General features: G+C 38.5%; 2 protein-coding genes across 2 annotated transcripts in view; both read left to right on the forward strand.

Moving 5' to 3' along the window:
- Positions 1–189: 189 nt before the first annotated feature.
- Positions 190–12,454, forward strand: cyyr1 (cysteine/tyrosine-rich 1). Its single transcript, XM_030150407.1, has 4 exons — positions 190–540; positions 4,951–5,050; positions 7,172–7,332; positions 11,299–12,454. The coding sequence occupies exons 1-4, from the start codon at positions 453–455 to the stop codon at positions 11,430–11,432; spliced, it is 483 nt and encodes a 160-aa protein (XP_030006267.1). The 5' UTR covers positions 190–452; the 3' UTR covers positions 11,433–12,454.
- Positions 12,455–15,227: 2,773 nt separating this feature from the next.
- appa (amyloid beta (A4) precursor protein a) overlaps positions 15,228–24,375 on the forward strand; it is a 57,271-nt gene continuing 48,123 nt past the window's right edge. The window contains 1 exon segment of the mRNA XM_030150396.1: positions 15,228–15,403. Coding sequence (XP_030006256.1) covers positions 15,344–15,403 — 60 coding nt within the window. The 5' untranslated portion in view covers positions 15,228–15,343.

Raw genomic sequence — 24,375 nt, forward strand, 5'->3', positions numbered from 1 at the left:
TGACATTGTTATTCATTCATCTGTCTTATTTTGAAAGGGTCAACTGGAAGTCCCTCTCCATTCACGTCTCCCTCCTCCTCCTCCTCCTGTGTCTCTCTCTCTCCTCAGTGTAAACTCAACTGGGTAATTTGAGCAAAGGGAGGAGGGGGAGGGGGAGGGGAGGAAGATAAAAAACTTGAACGCTCAGGGGTGTAGGAAGAGAGGAAACGACAGGCAGAGGAGCAGAGACGGTCACACGTGGATGGAACAAATGGAGCTTTACTTTTAACAGGAAATAAACATTAATAGAAAGAATAAAAACAACAGGGGCAAGTGCTGACTGGACAACAACAATGCGTGTGGAGGATCCAAATAGGTGACTGCTGCAAACAGAGGAGACGCACCTTTTTTTTTTTTTTTTTTTCTAATCTGTCACTAGTTGAGAACATTAAAAAGTGGGAGCAGAAGGGGTCATGGAAAGCCCCTGGAGGAGGAGGAGGAGGACGCAGGCGGTGAGATGGAAATTGCTGAGGAGCTCATTGCTGCTTTGTTTATTCACTGGTGAGTTTGGATCTTATTTGTTTCCCTTGGTTTTATTCTTGAGCTCATTCCTGCTTTACTACTAATAATGAGGTGCCTTCTACAGCATCATATAGCGAACAAACAAAAAACAAAACATCTGGTCTAGAGATACTACAGACTAAACACTGCTGGAAAACTTTCATCTGACTCAAGTCTGCAGTACAGTCTTGTAGTGGGGGGTAGGGGTAGAAGTAGAATGAGGAGGTGGTGGTGGTGGTGGATGTGAAAAAAAAAGTGTGGGGGGTGAAGGACATAGTGCCATTGTCTCCTGCGTGTGGAGAGACAGGAGCCAGGACCACCCAGAAAGAGCCACCAGAAGTCTGCTAATGGGACCTCCTCTGGGCTTTAACATGGAAATAGGATGTTAATGCTAAATTAAAAAAAAGTGGGTTGACTGTGACCTTCATTATAAAAGGAAGCATCCATCAAAAATCAAATACTATGCTACGGTCACAAAAAAAAGCTTTAAAAACACCCTAATAGAGGTTGGAAAGATTAACACGACGCAAAAAAAAAGAGATGTGTAAACTTTTGTTGGAAGGTCAGATTCATTGGTTTCTCTACCTGGGAATGTGCATATGTGCCTTGAGGCAGCCTGCAGATCATTTAAGTGTGAGTGATTGCTGAGAAAAAGCAGATCCTTTCCAAAGACACACATGCACAGAGCTTCTTTTCTTTGCAGTGTCCTTCAGTATTTGAAGTGTGTTGACAAGAGCATGGTTGCCTTCAACGTGATGGTAAGAAAACACAAATATAGAAAACTTGTGAGGGGAAAAGCCTTCAGATGAAAAAGTCCTGTTGCGGCAGCAGGTTGAGACGAGTACGACGAGAGGCACAGCTGTGTGTACAATGCCTTTGAATGGGGAGGTTTAAGCTCAGCAGGAATGAGGGTAATGAACCACATTAATCACACACTAAAGCTGGTAATGCATCCACGTCTGCCTATAGCGGGAAGAAGCATGTTAGACATAAAATGATCATGCAGGATCATGGATCGTGTCAGTGAACGAATGGTAAATGTGGGTTTTCAAATTCTAAATCACAAAACACACACCAGCCCGCTGTGTCCTGTACTAATGACCTCCCACTCAAATGTAATTTATTCACTGGTTGGATCACTTTGGCACGTCTGTCTCTCACGACCACAGTCTGATCTACATGTGATGCACAGTAATCACACTTTGTTATTCGGTGAAGCTTTTAAGTAAACCTCTAAACTACAGCACTGGCACTAAACAGTTGGAGTTTGAGTCAACCTACACATCCAGTAATTCACTTTGTCGGCTGATTCTCACTCTTTGAGACAATCCCACCCAGTTTGCTTTCACTTAAAAACGTTCAGTCTGAAAGCTGTAACTGCCTGATGACATTATCAGGGTTCTATCTCAGACACGACGCAGTCTGCCTCAACCACAGGATGAGTTACAGCTTCAGACAGTGGTGTGTGTACTCCTTTAAACGACAAACAAGACTCTATCAAACTTCAATGTCTCTCAATCAAAACAGTAACAGATGACACTACTCCATAGTGTGGTCAAAGAGAGCAAAGTAAACATTGATCTTTCCATCTTTCGTAAAATTAACTAAGTCTGCATAGAAAATATTTATGGAAATGGCACATGCATCTCACCAAATATTCACATCAAGCACTAAAAGATGACTTTAGTACAGCAGGTAGTATGATCAACAACAACAAAAAACATAAATACTATTTTAGATGGATGATAACAACAATACGCACTAGTTCTTCTACTCTGCTAATTAGAGCCATCTATAATGTACCTCCACCTTCAGACGTTACACAGCCTCATTCATTTGCTCAAAAAACCAGTTCACGGAAATGCATTTTTTGCTTCACTTGAAGTTTTCTAGAAAGAAAACTGTGACGTTTACAGATATTTCGTGACAGATTTGAGTTTTGTTAGCTCATTCTAAAGTAGTTTCAAATAGGAGTTGAATAAAAACAGGACTGACTTCACAGTATGGGTAACAGTGAAATATGAAGATGACTAATTGATTTGTGTCAGTCTGTGTTATGCTGGCTGTTTCTTGCCACTAGCTGACTGCATTTTAATCCAACGGTAACAACAGCTGTACACCGAGGAAGAGGATTAGGGCCACTGGAAATAATAAAACAAAATTAAGTTCCAATATGTATTTTTATTATTATTATGAGAAAATAATCAGAATTCTGAGTTCAAAGCCAGAATTCTGAGAAAAAAGGTAAGAATTCTGAGTTTAAAGCCAGAATTCTGAGGAAAAAAAGTAAGAATTCTGAGTTTAAAGTCAGACTTTTTTCTCAGAATAATAATAATAATAATAATAATAAAAAAAAAAAAAATATATATATATATATATATATATATATATATATATACTGGACCTTCTTTTTTTTTCCAGTGGCCCTAATCCTCTTCCATAGTACACTGAGGAACGCAGGAGATGAAATATGTATTTTTGCAGAAAAACACAAACTCACAAACTCAGACTGTTCGCTTTAGCTAGTTAGCTTTGAAATATAGCTCACAAACAAATGACAGATTCCAACTCATAATTCCCATAGCACGAATGAATCTGAAATTGTACCTAATAATTAATACTTAATTATGATAATTTAATGTGAAAATGTCACATGTAGCTTCCAGTGTTTCTTTAAAGAGTCCCAACAACCCAACAAAAACTCCATCTACAAAGTTAAGAAAAGAAACCAACTGGTCTGCAGCTTTCCCATCATCATATCAAAAAGACCGAGATGAAATACATTGTAAACAGAACCCAGTTTTGACAGTAATCCCATGTACCCACTATATTTCCAGGCTTTGTGAAAAGACTTGTTTGTGAAACTCTGCAGCCTTCAGTTGTTGATTGAACTGTTCAGCCCAGGCGCTGACGAAAATAAATCAAGGATGTCTACTATTAACTGGCTTCATTACTGCACAGCAATTACACGGCGGCGGTTGATTGTTATTACTTTAAATGTATGTGGGGGTTTTCTCAGGAAAAATATGACATCTTCATTCTGTTAGTCCCTGCTGTCGGTGGAAACTCATTTTATTCTGTCAGTGGGTGCACTGTTGTTCCGGATTCAGCCCATATGAAACATCTAAATAATACAGTCTTGCAGAGGTGGCAGGGTTTATTAAAACAAAACCCAGGGTCCCTGTACGAGCCTTTTTAAAATTCCCTTTCCCTATAAGCTCCACAGGTATCGATTGCTTCTTATTTTAGTCCCGCTGTTTCAGGGCTCTTTTGGGCCCATAATGAGTCAAATGTCTCCATGCTTTTAAATCAGTCTTTGAAGGTATAAATAGAGGCTGTTTGCATGGGCTGTTTGCTTTGGAGGTTAGTGCATGAAAGGTTTCTTCACAGCTTTCAAGCCATTTTTCATTTGGGGAAAGGTTAAAAAAAAAAGAAGTCTAAACTTTCCAAGATAACATAAGGCTGGTTTAATGATTCCCTTTAAGTGCTTTTTAAAAGGACGCTTCTGACTTCATGACTGTTCAAAATATAACAAGGCATCAAATGTGGGCTTTTTATGAATCTGAAAACTTAAACATTACTAAGGCACCTCATCTGTTATTTATGACAATCATTAAAAAACACCATTTTATACACCGGTTTATATCAATATGTCATAACGTAAAGGCTGATCAGTTTGGAGCAGGAAATAAATCAATAAATCAATAAATGTGGTAGAGAATATCCAAACTAACCATAAAACATTTAGATGGGAGGACACACCATCAATATAATATTGATTTAGTCTTAAAAAGGTACAGATTTATCAACTCGGCTACACACACAGGGTTCTTGCGGGGTCTTAAAAAGTCTTGAATTTACAAATCTACCAAATCTGCCTTAAAAAAAGTCTTTAAAAGGTATTAAATTCAATATGGTAGGTCTTCAGTTCACTGTATTAGGTTCAAATGTCTGTTAAATGTCCAAGCTGCAAAGAAAGTAACATTAGTCTACTCAGTTCCAACCTGTTAATTTATATTGAAATAAGGAACCAATTGCAACCCCCGCTGAGAAATGACTTGGAACGGTGGGAATCAAGGCGTTAGAGTAAATAAATACATTTTCCTAAATTCTCAGAGTTATGAATTTTTGTAGTATGGCCGTGAAATGGACATTAAATTCTGTTCTAATTACTCTTAAAAAAGGCCTTAAAAAGTCTTAAATTTAACATGTAGAAACCTGTAGGAACCCTGACACAACAAAAGATGGATTTCCTCAGTTCTCCATTTTATTATATTTATTTATACATATTACTTGCTTATTATTATTATTAAGATAGAAACAGGAAATCGAATAGCTTCCAGACATAGTCATGGTCAAAATCTACAAGAGCCACTTACAAAAGCACAAAATGATCTTATTGTATTACAGGAGGCAGCGATGGCCAGTGTGAGGGCTGCATAGAGTACTGCTGTGATGGATCGCCACCGTTCTGCTGCTCCTACTACGCCTATGTGGGGGACGTCCTCTCGTAAGTCATCACACTCACCCACACCAGGCTAATGAAGTGATGGTCTGTCCTCATTCTCAGTCTGAACCATTACATTCAAATACTTATCCCCTTATATGTGCTTCTACATCTTCTCTCATTCTCAAATATAAAGATAAAACCTCATAATACAAAGCTGAGGTCTATTTTATTACCAGCAACTTTCTGTCATCGCCTAGCTGCTTTGTGACTAAATATAGGCAAGGACATCATCCAGGTCTCTGTATTTAAATATAATAGCAGGTTGGTGAAGGATTCAGTCCAGCCTTAATTGGTTTTGAATCACTATTTCTTATCTTTGCAGTTGTCTAGCAACAGGTTTACTGCAGTATCTGCTGTCCTCAAAACAACACTGTAGAATCTTTTACTTAATCTAGTAGTTATTACCCCACCCCCTCCAGAAGGGGAGGCAAGGGGTATTGTTTTTGGTTTGGTTTGTTTGTTAACACTTAAGCAGCAAAACTGTTGGTTGAATTCATACCAAATTGGGTTTATATATTGCCAGTGACCCAGTGTCATTAGATTTCGGGAAAAGTGGGTAAAAGTTTCAGTTTTTTATGAATTTTTAAAAATCCCCCCCCCCCCCCCCCCCCCCCATTGACTTATAATGTGTGAAATTTCACATGTTTGTAGCAGCAAAACTATTGGTTGAATTCATAACAAATTGGGTTTATAGATTGCCAGTAACCTAGAATAGAAATGGTTACATTTTGGGAAAAGTTGGTCTAAGTTCAAATTTTTTATGAATTTGTAAAATATTTTCCCCATTTACTTATAATAGGTGAAATTTCAAACGTCTTTAAAAACATCAATTTTGTTTCAATTTACTTCAAACTTGGCACATATATAGAGGCAACTGATATGCTGACATTAGCACACAAATAGACATGATGACATCAGCTGGATCGATGCCAAAATAAGCTACAATACGTGCGAGGGGTGGGGTTTGTTGTGCCTGGCACCTCCTGTTGTCATTGTTATTTTGTCAATTTAAAACCAGTTTTACATGTATTTAATTAAACCAAGGATAGCAATATGATATATGCTGATACAGGGGGCACTGCTTCCTGTTTGTTGTTCCTGTGGAGTGGAGGAGTCAAATGACTGACACTGGATCATGGAGATCAGGAAGTTAAATAAAAAACAAAATGTACTTCCATGACTCATCTATCATCTTTGTGTGGTTGATGCACTAGTAAAATAAAGCTTAACTAAGAGAGAATGTCTAAACCAGCTGTCTTTAAATGTGCCAGAAGACCCCCTTAAAGATCTGACCTTTGACCTGGTCCTGTCTCAGTTCAGCACAGCTGCTTCAACACTTTCACCTCATTCTCAGATTTCTCCTTAACGTTGACACAAATTCAGTTTCTTTAAAGGATTTCTACGCTATCTCCAAGTGACGAGACAAAAATAGCTCTCTTTCTGGATGACAGTTCCCCCATTCATAAGGCACGAGCACTCATTCAGCAGTGTGAGTCACACGCTGTGGCCTAATAATCATTCGATCCCAATTCAACTGATTTTTTTTTTTTTTCTTCAATTGTGGAATGATGTAGAAGACAGCTCACTCACTACGATCACCGAAAAAAACTAATTTAGAAAAATACAGTTCATCCCTCCAGTTGAGTTCACTTCATTGTAGGATCAATACAAACCTGTCCAACCGCTTCCAAAGTCTACTTTGTCTTGGTTTTTTTCTTCAATTTATCTCCAAACTGTGTAAACCTACTAGAAAACCTTGAATGATTTGTCAAAGTCTGAATTTCCTGCTCCTTCACGCAGGAACACGCTGACTAATGCTGACTCCAAAGATGTAACCAACCTGTTAATGATGCGTGCTCTTCTATTTTATAGTGCCAGTTCACAGACTCCTCTGCACTGAACACACCACACACACATCAACGTGCAAACACTCCCTCGCTCTGTCGCACACTTGGCGCAAACACACATCGCACAGCTGAGTTACATCAGATGCTGCAGTCCATCTCCATGGCAGCAACTTAGAAGTATTGGTAGCATGTCTGTTTGAGACAGCTGCCTCCTCTCACACTTCACTGGGTGGTTGTGTGTGTGTGTTCATGTGTGTATATGTGTGTGTTCTAGGGGCACTGCCATCTCCGGCATCGTCTTCGGGGTGGTGTTTCTGATGGGGGCGGTGGCGGCGCTGTTTCTATGTGTGTGCATGTGCATGAAGAACGGACGTGGTGCACGGGTTGGTGTTTTCAGCACCTCCTATATCAACACTGTGACCCAAGGCTACCCAGGTGGGTTTATGAAATGGTACAAAAAAAATCTGAAAATGTGGCACCAACCAATTTACCACGCACATGCCCGAAGATTATCTAATGTGAGGAATGAGTAATATTTTCTTATGATTTCTAAACTTTAGTGAAGGCTGAAAAGTGTGACTTACGAGGCAATTCATGAACACGCACACATTTTCTTCACATTTCTAAATATCACAGAGATGACTAACACTAGGATTTTCTCTGGGTATTTTAGAGAAAATCCACAAACTACACACCGAAAGCAGTCAGTTCAAATAATACAAATGTCAAATTATTTACATGTAGACCAGACCCAAACTTAAAAAAACCCCATCTACATTTTATACTGACACTTCTCACCGTTAAAGTGGCTTTAACTCTTCAGTCCACACTGGAAACCTGATTTGGTCAACCTAAGAGATGAAAACACTACTTCCTGTCAATACTTCCTGTAATCCAACATGTATTTACACTTTATTCTAATCAGTCACACAACAGATCAACTAATAGAGAAAAGCACAGAGACTATTTAAATGCTAATATATACAATGGTTATGTATTTTAATCAGCCAACTGGCAACCCAACAAAGTAGATCCATGACATACAGTCGAAGAAAAAATAACTAGATCATCAAAAGTCATCAAAAACAATGTTATGCAATCAAGTACTAACTCCTGTGTGTATCATGTGACTAAAACAGACAGAAAAGAAAACATGGAATGCCTAAAAGCACTGTTTTTGTCAGTACAATGCCATAGCTATTGATGTAAGAACTGAAGTGATTTTAGTTATTATCAAGAAAACCACGGAAAATGGCTAGATATCAGCTCTGAAATTAAACTCTTATGAGCTATTTTTTTGTTGTTATCATTATATTTGTCCAAACAAATGTACCTGTAGTTGTACCAGGCATTAAAATGAACAAGAAATTGAAGAAAACAACAACTTTCAGCATTAAAGTGACTTTAACTCTCCAATCCACACTGGAAACCTGATTTGTTCAATTTAAGAGATGAAAATCCTACTACTACTTCCTGTCAATACTTCCTGTAATCCAACATGTATTTACACTTTATTCTAATCAGAAAATCAGCCAGTAGAGCAGCCAAAGTTAGCTAATGAGTTAAGTCCGACTGAAGGCCAGCAACACGCGACAGAATACAGAAAGCACAGACTATTTAAATGTTAATATATACAATGGTTATGTATTTTAAACAGCCAATTGGCAACCCAACAAAAGTAGGTCCATGACATATTTTGGCCTCAGATCCTACATTCAAGAAGCAGCATATTAATAGCATAATCAATATTCACAATAGCAAACAACAAGGACATTGCAGCAACGCCATATAAAACAGCTATTTGATATGTAACTACAAAGCTGGAAAGTGCTGAATTTTACTCATAAATATCCATGAAGAGCTTCTAAGTGTCTTTTGAATGGGCCTCGAAACACACACTACAAATAATCCTTAATCGTTAATACTTCAATTAGTTAGTTCAGTTTTATTTCAAGCACAAAAAAAAAGAATCACAAAGAACAATACGACATGGACTAACAAAATTTGTGGCGCTCGAAAAAAGAGTGGGAAGAAGGTAAACTTATAGACTCCGCCCCCTTTTTACAAACTAATAATTAAATTGATCAACACTTTTTTTGTTTTTTTTATTTTACATTTTTACAACACAAAACATCCATGCAAAACATTCACCAAACACTTTTTAAGTCACTTCACACAAAAAGACATTTGCATAATCAACCTTTTTTTAATATTAACTATAATATTTATATTCACTTTAATTATTTACAACAAATACAATTATTGCTTATTTTCATATTCAACAAATTCTGTAAAGCCCTGAGAGGTGACCTTGTTGTGATATTGGGCTCTCCAAATAAAACTGAATTGAGTTAAATAAATGTGATAATATCTCCTAATCCTGATATTTGTGTCAGTTAATTAATTACTTACAAATAAGCAATACACAATGATATCTTATTGTCCGCATTCTTTTATATTACAACTAGATATTCACTTATTCAGATAATGTTCTATATTTTGTTATTATACTGGATTTATACAAACTTTTAAATGCACAAATTGACCCAGATTATTCCCAAGATGTTCCCCTCTGACAGAGATACACTGGCTTTTTAATTTAGCCCAACTATTGTATTTTAATGAAGTGAAATTCCACAGTAATCTCATGTCATTTCACTTCTCTTCATGGGAAATTCTCCAAAAAGTCACCCAAGACCTGAGAAAATTACTACGCTCCATCAGTCTGATCAAAGTTTTTCCAGATAACAATCAATGAGCCATCAAACTGGAGATCTGCACTGACCTCCATTATGGGATGAAAGGTTTTTAAACATCCCAGGTCAATAATAATAATAAGAATCCAGGACCAGGTTCCTGCAGAGTGTGAAATCAGTAGTCAGCTAGTGTTTGACTACAGCTCCTCATTTTGAAGGCGATGCTACTAAATTTTAATGCGGTATCTTTTTTCTGAAATTTCAAAATAAAGTACAAGGGCTAAGTGAACTAACAGAGGGACTGTATATTTAAATGAAAGGTTAGGAATTCTAATAAAGAGAGTGTGAATTATGTAATCGTCTGAACTGAACTGACCTGGGAAAACAAAAGGGCACAAACTCATTTAGCAGTAACTACCTGATCATGATATATTATACAGTTATAGCACGACTTCAGCCTCATTGTCTAACAGTGAAACCTCATCTGTTGACCTCAGGCTGTAAGAAAAGAAAACGGTAGTCGCAACAGAATGAATAGGTGTATCATGAGTCATAGTTCCACCTTGGCCCCGAGCACAATTTCTATACAGTAACACAAAGAGATCTGCTTCTTTTCGACTTGCAAAGTCTTAAAATGAGCCAAAAATAAGCTCTATTCATGCGTTTTTGGAACTGAATCTTCTGTTGTATACACGCCACGTGCAACTTTAGCCTGTGTTATTCCATCTCTCGTTATGTTAAATCTTCTTTGAAAGGCGAAAAACAACACATCCACATTGTTTCTCTCAGGAACATGGCCTGCACATCAGACACCGCATGCTGTGACACTCTCCAGCCCCAGGAATGCTGCTTTTTTTCTGGGGTTCATCATTTATTTATCACGTTTCATTCTCCTCAGTGTATCGCCTTCATGCTACACTGGCCCAGCACCATTGGCTCTGCGCTGCAGCTGTGATCATGTTTCATAAACCTGACATTCAAACACACAAAGCAATAGAACATCAATATGTAGGCAAGCAGATATGGTAACACGGAGATTTCCTGTACCTTTCAACAGACTGGGAGCTGCTGCTGGAAGATTATTGGGCTTCTTTACCGACACAAAGATGGGCTGTTCCATGCTGATCAGTGATTTTAATTTACTGTGATTGGCGTTGACAACAAATCCCTTTTAATTATTAAAGAAGCAATGCCTTAGTGAATATTTATGAAGCCTGTGAAATCATGCTAAAAATTCCAGATCAGCTATAGATATTTTAGTAATAAAGCTCGTGTCCTGTTATAACATCCGTGTCCAGCTGTGCTGTTAAAAAAAAATTAAAAAATGTGAGATTCTGCTGATGCAACTCCTGGACTTTCTTCACTGGCCTCTTCTTTTTATCTTTGCTACTTTGAAGTTTCAGTGAATAATTCACATTCCCTTGGAGAGTCTCAAACACCGAGGTCAACAAAACCTCTTTTTGCCACATTTGGACTTTAGTCAATGTTAGGTCATGTTGTGTCATTTTTCAAGGACATGTAGTTTCTGAGTTTAACCACTAGAGGGAGGAGCTGTCCCATTAAAGGCTTTAAAAATGGGGACAGCCTGAACTGTGGTGGGCCATATTCACCTTTAACAATGCAAGAAACACTGGAGCTTTAATTACATGAAAGAGACACTAACTTTATGTACTAACTGCTTACTGTTTCTTTCTCTTCAACGTAGGCCCTCCACCTCCATACACCTATGATTATGAGATGTACCCTTCGTCACTGCACCCACCGCCCTACACTCCAACTCAGCCCCAGCCTGCCAACTACTCCCCACCTCCTCCTTACCCTGGCTGCACCCGCAAGTGAATCCTCCCTGCAGAGATCATCCACTGGCTGGCTCAAAGGGGCTCCTATGACCTGGTTTTCCAAAACTGAAGATGGCTGGACACCCCTGGCCTTTAAAGCTGTGCAGCCACAGATGGGGCTAAAGACACTAGAGAGTCTGTATTTAAAAAACCAGAGGCCAGTGCACATTTTATAGACTGGTACTTCTATGTAAATGTCAATGCATTTCTCTTGCTCAGTAGTTGCTCAGCCAAGTGGTGGAAAACTAATGATGAAACAAAGGATTTAGGTCATGATGCTGAAGAACTTCTCCACATGAGCAGGTTTGGACAGACTTAACTCGGAGCAGCTCCACTGGCCTGCAGCTGCTACTTTTTCCCCACTAATAACCAATATCCTTATCCGTCGCCCACTGCGCACATCAAAGGGAGCGCGCCGCTTTGATGAAGGTGAAGACCACTTTTGTCAGCATGGAGGGGAACCTCACATCACTGGAGGGGGAAAAAGTCTTTCCAGGACACAGTATAGACTGTCCTTTTATGGAAAGTTATCTACTTTTTTTTTTTTTTACTTGATTCATGTCAGTGGTGGAAGGTAAAAGCTGATGATTAAAGCTGTTTGAAATGGAGTCATGTCTGGACCTGCCATACGCCAACGCAGACGATTGAGTATAATGCATAATAATGTTGACCTTAAATAGCATGAACAACTTGAAAGAAGAGGGTTGTTGATAATGAACGGGCTTTTATTGTCTTACTTGAAACAAAGTGTGGGTGGACAGGGGGTCACGTTCTGCTCAGTCAACCCAAGTACACTCTCTTTGAAACTGGAAAATGTACATCTTCTGCCTTTTTTTTTCTTTTTTAAACATTCTTTCCTCCAAATTATGACTGATCGATGTGAACTGCGGCTGTAGCCTAATTAATGCCTATAAGCAAACGTGAATTCATCTCTGTAATTCATGTGATGGATGACTACGAATGATGGAACGGATTTAACTGTATTAATGTGTTCAGTGGCTTTGTTTTAAATTAAAAATCCAATTAAATCATGTTTTTTTTAAGTTGTTTTTTTTTAAGTACGACTTCAAAACGCTGAGGCCTTTGTGTGAACAGTCAACTGGGGGGATTTGTGTGGTATTATCGATGCTATTTTTGAGTGTTTTATTGATTTTTAAAAAGTAATTTATTTTCTATTTGGAAAGAGGGATTTTAATTAATTTATCTTTTCTTATTTAACCAGGAAAAAAGCTCATTGAGATTAAAAATCACTTTTTCAACAGTGTCCTAACCTAGACAGCAGGAGAAGTTACACAACACAGAAATCACAGCCATACATTCACACTAAAAATTGACAAAAAACACAATAAGTCAGTTCTAAAACCATACATCAATCATTAAACATCAATAATTTACAAGGTACTAAAAGTCAATTAGTCAATCAATTTGAAAAACATCCAAATTTATCATTTTCCCATCGATTTAGAATGACTTTGTATTTACAGAGACCAGTTCTTCAGTTTCACAGATCTCAGATCTCCTTCTGTGAGTTGTAACATTTATGACTCTAAATTCGATTATAGAGTTTAGAATATTACAAATCTGGTCACTTGAGGAACAGGTGTTCAAGGGTAACAACCTTTAACAATGACAAAGTTACATTGCTTCTGCAGCCACACAAGGACAAAAGCAGCACTTGGACTTCCTGGAGCGACAGGGTCTGACCCAGACCCTGACAGTCAACTTCAACAAACCCAGTATCATCAATCAGTCAGCAAAATCTGTCTCTCCAGTAACTGGGACAAGCATCTCACTGAGACTCTGCATGCAGAGCTGCAGATCCATATTTAAACTCTACAGAAATACACCATCAACTGCACACAAGGCACAACCAGTCCATTGTCTATAGATTATAACCGTGAAAAACTGAAAACATGCAGAGATTTCAGGCATTAAGAACTGAACCTCAAAAGAGTCCTAAGTCCAACACCTCTAATAACCTCAGACCAGCACTGCTTTCCAACCATTCATCAAATCCGACTAAAATCAGATTATTACATTAACAAAAGATGCTTGTATGGAACAAAGTGCAATCAAACCAAAACTCAATCTAACTCTAAACCACAGATGTAAATTATCCATGGGGTGCACCTGAGATGGACGTTATATGACAGGTGAGGTAAAAACATAGATACGCCTCCTCTTAAAATTTTAACAACATAATTATAGAGTACTTAAAGAAATGTGACTTGCTGAGTAAGAAAACTGTGACTTGTTGGTTAAGAAAAAGTATAAATACTGCAATTTATATAACATTACAAGAAGCAGACTATATAAATAATAGTACATATATATATTATCAGCAAAATTTAATGAGTACTTGTTATAACACCATAGGATTATTACTACTTTAATACTGAAGCACCAGTGTTGTTACAGCATGTTATTATGGGAGGTCAATCTGGTTTGAAGTACTACTCACACCTTTAAATACAGGGATATCCCATAAACCTGAGGGTTCATCACATAAATATTAACAGGAGAAAATAAAACATTCTGATGCACAAATCTGTTTTCATTTTGTGCACTTTTTTTCCTTCGAATTACTTGAGATATTGGAGGTTCGGAAATATATAATTAAACCATGTGAAAGGTTTACGTATAGGGGAAATTACAGTGTGGTAAAGCTGTTACTACCTCACAGAAATCTGAAAGGTGAGCCCAGCTACAAAACATTACATAAAATTCATAAATCTTCTGTAGTTATTGTTTATTCATATGTTTGTCCCCTTGGCTCCACCTGATATTTTCCTTTTTTGTCCTTTAAAGGACATTTTTGGACTCTATCCAGGAGAAAGACAGAGGGTGTTACATTTTGTACACATTGTAAAGCCCTTTGAAATCATTTGCTGAACTTGACAAAAGAAATAAAAATTTATTTAACTGCACTGAGAACACACTGCATTTTTAAAATGTCAGGTAATGGGGGAAAAAAGGCTGCAAAGTACTTACATTTGTTTGTTTGTTTTTATATATATGTTGTCTAATAACCTGGCAATAGTCCTGGGTGGAATAACAAAATATATTGTATATTTCAAGAGAATACATTAAAGCTTCATGTTTTTCCCCCCTTTCTCCCTAAGTAGGTATTTACACCTTTACATAACTTTGTGGCCTGTTTGTTCCACTGGCAGGAGAACAAAGAATATAAAACATTTGAAATTCATCATGCATAATGAAGGCTTTGTGCAGTTTTCTTGGCCTCGAAGTGACACAAAACAGTAGGTGATCAGTATGCACGCCACAGCGCAGACTATAAACAATGTTCACTGTGCAAACTGCAATTTGGTAATAACAGATGGTAAAAACAATTTTTGCCAACAAATTTAACATTTCTTCATGAAAACCAAAAATATTACCAGGTTATAAAATATTATAAGTTGTAATTAACAATATGCTGTGGTTTAATGGCGTGTGATCATTCCCTCAGTGTACAGAATTAAAAAGTTTGTTATGCATGGTGTAAAACTTAAGTATATTATGAACTAATAACAGAAGCTGCCAATGGAGCACAGGGAAATGTGCAATACTTTTCTCCTTCGCCCTTTTTTTTTTAACTTAATGAACTATATTTTACACATTATCATTTCATCCCTTGTTTACAGGACAGTAAATAATACTGAACTGAGCTGAGAGAAACTGTGCGTGACTCGTTGTGTCCGTGTGTGTGTGTGTGTGTGTGTGTGTGTGTGTGTGTGTGTGTGTAATCCCACTCGGCTGTGGTCAGGTGATCCGGCGCTGAGCAGCTGTGCAGCCTCGGTATCGCTCACCATCAGACAACGGGAGTCACCGGCGTTGAACACACACAGTTTTCACCGAGACGAACCGTTCAGTGAAACGCTGCCTTCAGGAGCGTCGTGACCGCGAAGAGACATGGGGGATCGAGTGGCTTTACTGCTGCTGGCTGTAGCGGCTTCGGCTTTGGCTGCCGAGGTAAGAAATACGTGTTTTTGGACGCGATTATCATCATTTTCCACCGTAATGTTGTGGTCCAAAATGTCGAGCTAGCTAAAGTTAGCAACGTCCAAACCGGAAGCTGTACCTTTAGCGTAAAACGATCGAAAGTGTCATTGAGGACAGAATCGTATAATTTTGACATTTTTTACTATAAAATAGCGACTTAAAAAAACAATTTTACAACTCATGTATTGGCTTTGAATCTACATTTGCGTTTTACATCGTGTAAAGGAAATAAACGTTGCATATGTTTTATTATATTTTATGCTGAAAATACCGAAAGGGAAGTTAGGGCTTTGGGTTTTCCGAGCTTGTTATCTACAAAGGGGCGATTTCAGAGCCTCGGAAAACAAAAATGTGGTTGTAATGTAGATATATAAACTTATGTTAGTAATTCTTGTTACGTAATTTTAAATGAAATCAGGTAAAAACTGAATTATGAGTATAGGTAATACATTTAACCAATCTAACTCGATTATTCGGTTGTCCCTAAAGTCTCCTTTTGAGCCTTTATTGATATTTTATGACAATATAGAAAATGTCCGACAGTCTTTTCTTAGAATCAAACGCATCAAATTTCCCTTTTCTTTTATATATAACTGATACGTAACTTGTACCTTCGTAATTACAACGTTACGAACTAGTTGGGAATGACAACAAATTATTTACTGTCGCTAGCACTAATTGTTACTGAAACTGTTCTTATTTACTGTCCGTTCAGAGTAATTGGATTTCGTTAAAGTAATTACAGTGATAAATGAAAAGCGTATTGTCTCATTTTCCATATCCCGAGGGCTAATTTTTAAGGGAGTGGGCGTGTTTGGGAAGGAAATTTACTCAACGGGGCATCTCGTTCGCTCGTAATGAAAAATTAATGCCAGATATTGGTTGAAACACCGCAAAATAACACATAAAGATGTCAGCTAACAGGGAAAACACATATTGTTGACGCTCTCCCTCATATTTCAGTCAGATGGTAGAGAATAGAGAAGTAAGATGGCGGCGGTGCACTGCAGCATTTATCGAGGGTCGGAGAACTGGGAAGCCAACAGGAGCTTTGACTGGCATTGTTGCGTTCACGGCTCCTTTTCTCATCTATTGTAGAGTTGGGTGAAATGATAGCCGCTTGGGAAGCTAAGGTTTTCCCCTAAATATGCCCGTACTGAGGTGCTGGTTTCACATAATCACTGCACATCCATTTTTAAAGCGTCTTTACCAAGAATGTCTCTTTGTGAACACACACTGTAAAAGATGCCTGTTTTTAACACGTCCTTAACCTGCTACCAGTGTGTTATTAACATGTGAACAGCAGTAGTTTGTCTACCAGGGTCAGGTACTATAGGGCTCACATGTGTTAAGGTCATGCCATCACTGTCAAAAGTGTCCTTTTTTTATACTATGATATCATGTATACTTCCTCTTTTTGGGAAAATTCTACAGAAAAAAAGGAGTACATTTGAGACACGTCATGACATTTCCACCTCTTCTTATGAGCAATAACTGTGATTTCACATTGAGAAACTGATCTGTTTTTCTGTCTCGGTCAACATTATTTACAGCGTGACTCTGTTGTGAGAGAAATGACACATTCCTGTAACCTCCACCAACCACATTGTGTCAGATTAGACCAACAATTGTGGTTGAGGCTGAGGAGCAGCTGCTGTTTATTGCCATTTGTGGAATCGCTGCTTGTAACAAATTACAGCTCACATACACTACAAAGGTGTTACTTGTAATAGATCGGTAGTGAATAAACAATGGGTATTATACTTGGGCTTCTTTTTTTTTTTTACTGGCAGGGTCATTTCTGGTCAGCTTTCAAGTTGTATTTTCAGTTTTTTTCTTTTTAAGGGATCAGGTGAAATTGCACCAACTGATCTCTATTGTTTCCTGCGCACAGTCTGTAATCATGGGGCTTGGAATGAATAGTTTGAGCTGCTCATCAAGCAGAGCTTTGGCTTTGTTCGTAATCTATTGCTTATGTTTTTGTGAGTTACCCTTTGAGTCCTCTATTTACTTTACAGACATCAAAAGCATAAGTGATGAATTGCGTGTTTAATTCTCAGGATTGATTTAAGTGAGATTAAATCTGATTTGAAAATGAGATGTTGAGAGTTCTTGATCTTGTTTGAGCTTGTTTACAGGCTGCGTGACTCCCCCAGTCGGACAAACACACTTCACTTCTTAAAGCTCTTAGGAAGCTGCTTTTCCTGACGGGGCCCGCCCTGTACACAGGGGCCGCTGAGTGGAGCATGGGAGCTGGATGCCAGCCTTTGTGTGTTTGTAAATCCTTGGGAAATGGCTCTTGGATGGGTGCAGGCAGTCTGTTTGTGTGCATACTGCAGTCTTTCAGCCTGGGGCGGACCAGCCCTCTCCCCTTATTAGTGAGCCTTAATGCCATTATGCCTGTTGGCAGTGCCAGTGTTTCTCTCTGGCACCTTCCTTGCTGCTCACGCTGCAGTTTCAATTCTTTGAAGGAGAAATCCTCCCAACACTAATATATCTCCTCTTGCTTTCCATTTTCTTATTTTACTTTTTATTGTACCACTTTTGCCCTGCCTGTATTTTTGCTCCAACTCATCATTTACTTTTTCCACTGTGCTTTTTGACAGCCCACAAAGAGAACCCAGGGCTTTCTGCATGCTTGTAGGTAGACAACTGAAAGCAAAAGTGTGGTGAGGGACTTTTGCGTTTTATTTCTGACTGTACTTTGTTCAGGTCAAATGAGCCTACACCCAATACATTTCCCAATCAGTATTTTGTTAAGTCAGTGCCTAGCACCAAAACCATGTGTTTTCAGTTAATGAGAATATTTTCTGCTGTCAAACTCCCTCATGGTGTACCAGAAATATTTCTGCAATGGCACATGATTTATTTTGACAGCTATCTGTGGAAATAAGTCCCACAGAGATGATTAATTAAGAAAAAATGCAACCCAGGAAAGTTCATGGCGTTGAAGTGCTTCTCCCTGTTCCTCCCAGCTAGTATTCGAGTTACTGTGATAATTTATCTCATTTTAATGCACTGTCTATCCCTGTAGTAGCTCTTATGATATGGGCTCCTTATGGTGAGACTGAATAGAGAAGAATTTCTTCCACTTTCTAAAATCTTTTACATCAAAATGTAAAAATTCCTTGTCCAAACACAGCACATTCTCCATCATGCATGTGTCAATAACAGTGACACAGCAGCGCTCCCAATTAATGCCCCCCCCCCCATCCATCCCCCTGTGTCTGTGTCCTGTAGAAAAGAATTCCTGACCTTTGGATACTGTTGTTTCTGTTGTCATGGTCTCTGGAAATGGGAGGACACGGGTGGCCTCACTGTCTACCAGAGCTGCCCATCCATCACTCCCTCCCTCTGTACAGAAGTAACAGATTTTATTTTTCTACCTTTAGTTCAAATTAATGAATATTGTTTCACCTGTGCCCTTTCTTTGCCTTATCTGAAAGATAGCACCCCCCACCCTCTTTCAAAGCATGGTAGGAATCTGGTAGTGCTGATTTCGGCCCAGTGTTCAACTCAAAAGCCTGCTTTGTGCACTGCAACCTGGCCAGTGTATGAGACACTGTGGAGAAATGCCAGAAGGTTTGATAAGATCCGACAAGCGTCTAATCTCTGAGAATCCAGGCTTCACGTTTATTGACTTAAAGAGAATGTGCTTATTTACAGAGGTATAGATGGAGGATGGAGATGTTTTAGGAGTTTTCCACAAAGCTGCAGAATATAACTCGAAACTGACCGTTTCAGCAGTAGGATGTGTAGCCATTAGTTTTGAGGAAGTATACCATCGTCAGAAACTGGTGTAAGGTCAAGAGTGGATTCAGTGCTTATTCTGACAGAGTTCACAAAACATAAAGGCTGTTTCAAGTGTGGCAGTGCTACTTGGTATGCTGTCTTCACTGCCTGAAAATCTAAATTGTGCTTACAGGGTGTTAGAACTCAAAAATGTAGCTGCAACTCAATCCATTAACATTTCCCTCTTTATGATTGTTTCCTAATTAGCTCTAATAGGTCAAACAGCCCAAGCATTATTGCCGGGTGCGCTGTAGACTTAAAAGAACATGACAATCTTGCTCCCACTTTTTATATTAGTGAGCGAATCTCCCACCAGGCAGCTCCATTCATCACCATTGGAGCGTTATTTCCATCTGTAAATATCAGCAGTGCGCCATGAAGACACACTCTTCATTTCTCTGCTGCTGACTAAGCAGCCGTTGGTACTGAATCTGAATAATAGGCCGGGAAACAAGTTGCCCTGACCTGCGCAATTACTCAGCAGCAGCACGGAGCACATCCACTACAACGACACGCACACATGCACACACACACACACACACACACACACACACACACACACACACACACACACACACACACACACACTAATCATACGCACAAAACCTCCACCTGAAAGCATGATGCTACAAGGTGCTTTTCAAGGCTTCAGTGCTGGTGTGTTCAATACACCCACTAAAGTGTAAAAGTATGAGTCACTGACCTTTGCACTAAAAGATATGCTGGTGTGCTTTCATTCAGGGTTTATTTGTGGATTTGTGTAGTTTAATTTGACATCTGTATGACTGTCAGTGTGAGTATTTCTCAGTACACATAAGGGCTGAACTGGTTATCAAAATTCTGTAAGATTGCAATACAAGACATGCAGTATTCGGATAGTGGGAGCAGCAAATTTTTTTTGCAGAAGGTCAAATGTGGTTTAAGTTTAAAGGTTTAGTGCAGGGGTGTCAAACTCATTTTAGTTCAGGGGCCACATTAAGCCAAATTTGTGGTTGTTTATGTGGTGATTATAAGTTATAGCTGTAATAGCATGAACAAGTGAAATAGATTCAATCCTGTTTTACTGTTTGAGTAATTACAATATTCATAACGCAAATGTAATATTGACAACACAGGTTAGCATCTGCATATACTTTTAACCAGGGGGGTCAAACTCATTTTAGTTCAGGGGCCATATTCAGCCAAATTTGATCTGAAGTGGACCGGACCAGTGAAATAATAACATAATATAGAAATAATGTCAACTCCAAACTTTCCTCTATGTTTTAGAGCAAAAAAAGTAAAATTATTTGAAGTAAATGTTTACATCTACCAACTATCCTTTAAAACAACGTGAATAAAATGAACAAACTGAAATTTCTAAAGAAAACTAAGTGCAATTTTAATAATATTATGTCTCAGTTTATCATTTACACATGTAAACTGCAACTTACAGATCACAGTGGATTAACAAATACACAAAACATTTAATAACAGGCAGAATATTGTCAAGATGAATATTGGCACTTCAGACATTTCAAAATGTTCAGATTTGTTCAGGTTATTCATGTTTTTGTGAAATGATAGTTTGTTTTAGAGTAAATACAGTAAAATGATATGAAAATGTTGACATTTACAAAGAGAAAAATTTGTGAGTATTTATAGGTTATTATGATAGTGTTTTACTGATCTGATCCACTTGAGATTAAAGTAGTCTTTATGTGGAACCTGAACAAAAATGACTAATATCTTCAGTGTAATTTCTGCATTTCACAAATTCGTCCCACAGTCCAGACTGGACCCTTTGGCGGGCCGGATTTAGCCCCCAGGCCACATGTTTGAGACCTCTGCTTTAGTGTGTGTGATATCTAATGATGAAGTTGCAGTGAATTATCTGAATACCCCCCCTACAGTGTCCACAAAAATGTAGAAGCTCCTGTTTTAGCAACTGTTTGTTTTTCAGCCGTTCTTCGCTTTTTATTTAAGGGGATATTAAATCCGCTCCACAATAAGATATAGTATGTGATATTCCTAAGTGATATTTTATGCTTCTTGCTGTAAAATGGAAAGAAAGATGAAGGGCTACAGTCCCTTATGTCAGAGTTAACAGGTTCAACAATATGACGTCATTTAAAGAGCACCAGTCAATCTGAAAAATGTAGGAAAATCATGTGGAAATACACATTTGTGCTACCTACATCCAGTTAGTTTTCCACATCTGGATATAAAAGTATTACAATTAGGCAAAATAATTGCACTTAAATAATATGCCTAGCGCTGAAATCTGTATACAGTCGCGGGAAAAATGATTAGACCATCAAAAACAACAGTTACGCAAAATCAAGTACTTACTCCTGTGTGTATCATGTGACTAAAACATTTAATGTAAGAACTCAAGTGATTTTGGTTATCATCAAGAAAACATGGAAAATGGATAGATATCAGCTCTGAAATTAAACTCTTAAGAGCTATTTTCGTTGTTATTATAGTTGTCCAAATAAATGTACCTTTAGTTGTACCAGGCATTAAAATGACCAAGAAACTGAAGAAAACAAGGGGCAGTCTAACAATTTTTTCTGCGACTGTAGGTTCAGACAGGTGACAAGAAAGAAAAAACCTGATGGGAGTGGTGGATAACAATACCTCCATTCATAGGGCATGCAGACTCACTGAATAGTTTGATGAAAATGATGCTAGTCATATGCTGCGACACCTGAGGACCTATAGAAGACTAACATCTTAGACAGCGGCCTCACCACTATCATCGAAACACAAAATAAGGTAATATCTTTTGGAAGAATGGGGTCCATCCCTTTTCTCCCTCAGAGACTTGTACAATCAGTGCCACGGCGTATTGAAGCTGTTCTGGTGGCCCAACACCTGACTGAGACACTGCTTCAATTTGTCACCTGTCTGAGGAGCGCATGTATGTATTAGTCATGTCATTTCATAACACTGACACGCCTGGCACCTTGACATGTTGTACTTAATGATCCGGCCCACCGCCCAGCCGCCTGTGACCGTCCTGTTAGATGGCACACTTGAATTGTGTAATGAACCAAAAAAGCTCAAGCTCCAGCTCAAGCTCACCTCTCAGCCTCTCCCTCATAATAAAGCAGCTCAACAGAGGTCCCGGCCTTACCTTTTTGGCCACAGAGAGCTCTGACATTTATTTTGGGTGCCGCACACTGAGAGCGATATGAAGAGGCTCCACAGATTTAGACAGTGAAGAGGTGCTGTCATGAAAACGAGACGGACATACAGCAGCACATTTGGTTCGAAAACACACAAATTTACAAATAAAAATATATGCTCTCTAACTGAAAGTGGCTAAAATGTAATTGAGTCAGAAGAAAGTTTTTTTTTAATTTTTTTTATTTAACCTTTATTTAACCAGGAAAAAAAGATCCCATTGCGATTAAGAACCTCTTTTCCAAGGGAGTCCTGGCCAAGAGGCAGCATGAAATACAACATACAGTTACAACATACAATAATTTACAGGACAAGTCAAACTATGAAAAACAAGTGCAAGTCATTGAGTTATTCTCTAGCACTTTGAGTTTGGATTTAAAAGCATTCAAGGAGATCAATACAGTCAGTTTCCATTCTTTTAGTAACATATTCCATGTGGAAGGAGCAGAGTAGATGAATTCCCTTTTACCCAGCTCTGTACGGACAAATGGCACAAAGAGGAACAAATGCTCATTTGATCACAGACAACCCACTCTGGAATACAACTCACAACGATGTGTCATGGCTTTAGAATTAGTAATGAACCTAAAAGTAGCATGATAAACTGTGTCAACCATTTGAAGACATTTGGACGATGCATTCATATAAAGGAGATCTCCATAATCTAACACCGAAAAAAAAAAGTGGCAGTGACAAGGCGCTTTTTTTTTTTTTTACATCAAAAGAAAAACACAACTTATTTCGAAAGTAAAAAATATTTTCCGCGCTGCATGAGTTTATTTACCCTTGGACCTCTCAGCAAGGTGTGGAATGAACAACGCTCACTAATACAAGATTCTCTTACATAAATTAATTAAAAAGTCAAGCTCACATCATTGTAGCTTTGACTAGCCGCAACAAAAAACTTTTCAAAGTCTCATACTGAAAAATAAAAGGTTTTTTGAGAAAAGTGAAAGTATTACCAGTGCATTCTGTGATGTTTTTTTTCTTCCTTTTTTATTATTTGCTCTGTTTTCAGTCGCTGAACTAAATCGAAGCCAAACCCGATTAAAAATTTAACTTGCACGTTCATTTCATTTAAACATCTTTATTTTATCTTCACTTCAATCTAACAAATTCAAACATGTTCCATTCACAAACGCAGTCTTTTATATCAAAAATCAATCCAACCTCTAAAATATTAACAGGATCTGCAGTAAAATTGGACTCTGTGCAGCACATCTTAAAGACATTAAATGGACGAGCGGTAAGGAACTGCTTTGCCCCAGTACATCTTTGATTCCTGCAGATATTTCATAGTTGCTGAGTCACTATTTTAAAGATGGGGATCTTTTGATGGAGCAGAATTTCGTCTTAATGATGAACTTCCACTCGTTCCACTCTCTCTGTGCTCAGACTAACACACATAAATCCCCACGAGGGTCCTTGTTTTCGAAGGTTATCTCCCTCCACTTAGAGAAATGATCTCATCCCCCTCTTCCTCTTATTTCTCTCTTCCCAAGTCTCCAGTCACCATCCTGGGTGTTCACCGTTGCCATAGCGCCAGAGTCTTCCCCAGGTGCTTGGTGTATGGACTATAATTAGGCTACTGTGTTATTCCCGTCCATCTTCTCACCCATTCCTCGTATTCTCCCTCCTTTTCTCGTATAGAACAATATGTCAGCTGTGCGTTTATGGGGGTTTTTTTTGGTCCTGAAACGCCGTGTCATCCTGACAGCATGAAAGTGACGTGCGTTGTGCTGTGGGCCTGAGATTCACAGTTCAGAGGGTTCATGAAACAAGTTACCTCTACGCGTCGGGGGACACACCATCAATTGTAGATGACGAGTCTTCTCGGAGTCCAAGTGTGAAATTGGAACGCTTGTTTGAAATGCCATGTGTCTGTTTGTGTGTGTGGGTGTAAATGAGAGAGAGGAAAGATGGAGATTTGCGTCAGACAGTGGACGGGGTATTCTTGCATTTGCTCTGCTATTTCTGGA

Source organism: Sphaeramia orbicularis, chromosome 2 (assembly GCF_902148855.1).
Source record: "Sphaeramia orbicularis chromosome 2, fSphaOr1.1, whole genome shotgun sequence".
In the NCBI taxonomy this organism is placed as follows: domain Eukaryota; kingdom Metazoa; phylum Chordata; class Actinopteri; order Kurtiformes; family Apogonidae; genus Sphaeramia; species Sphaeramia orbicularis.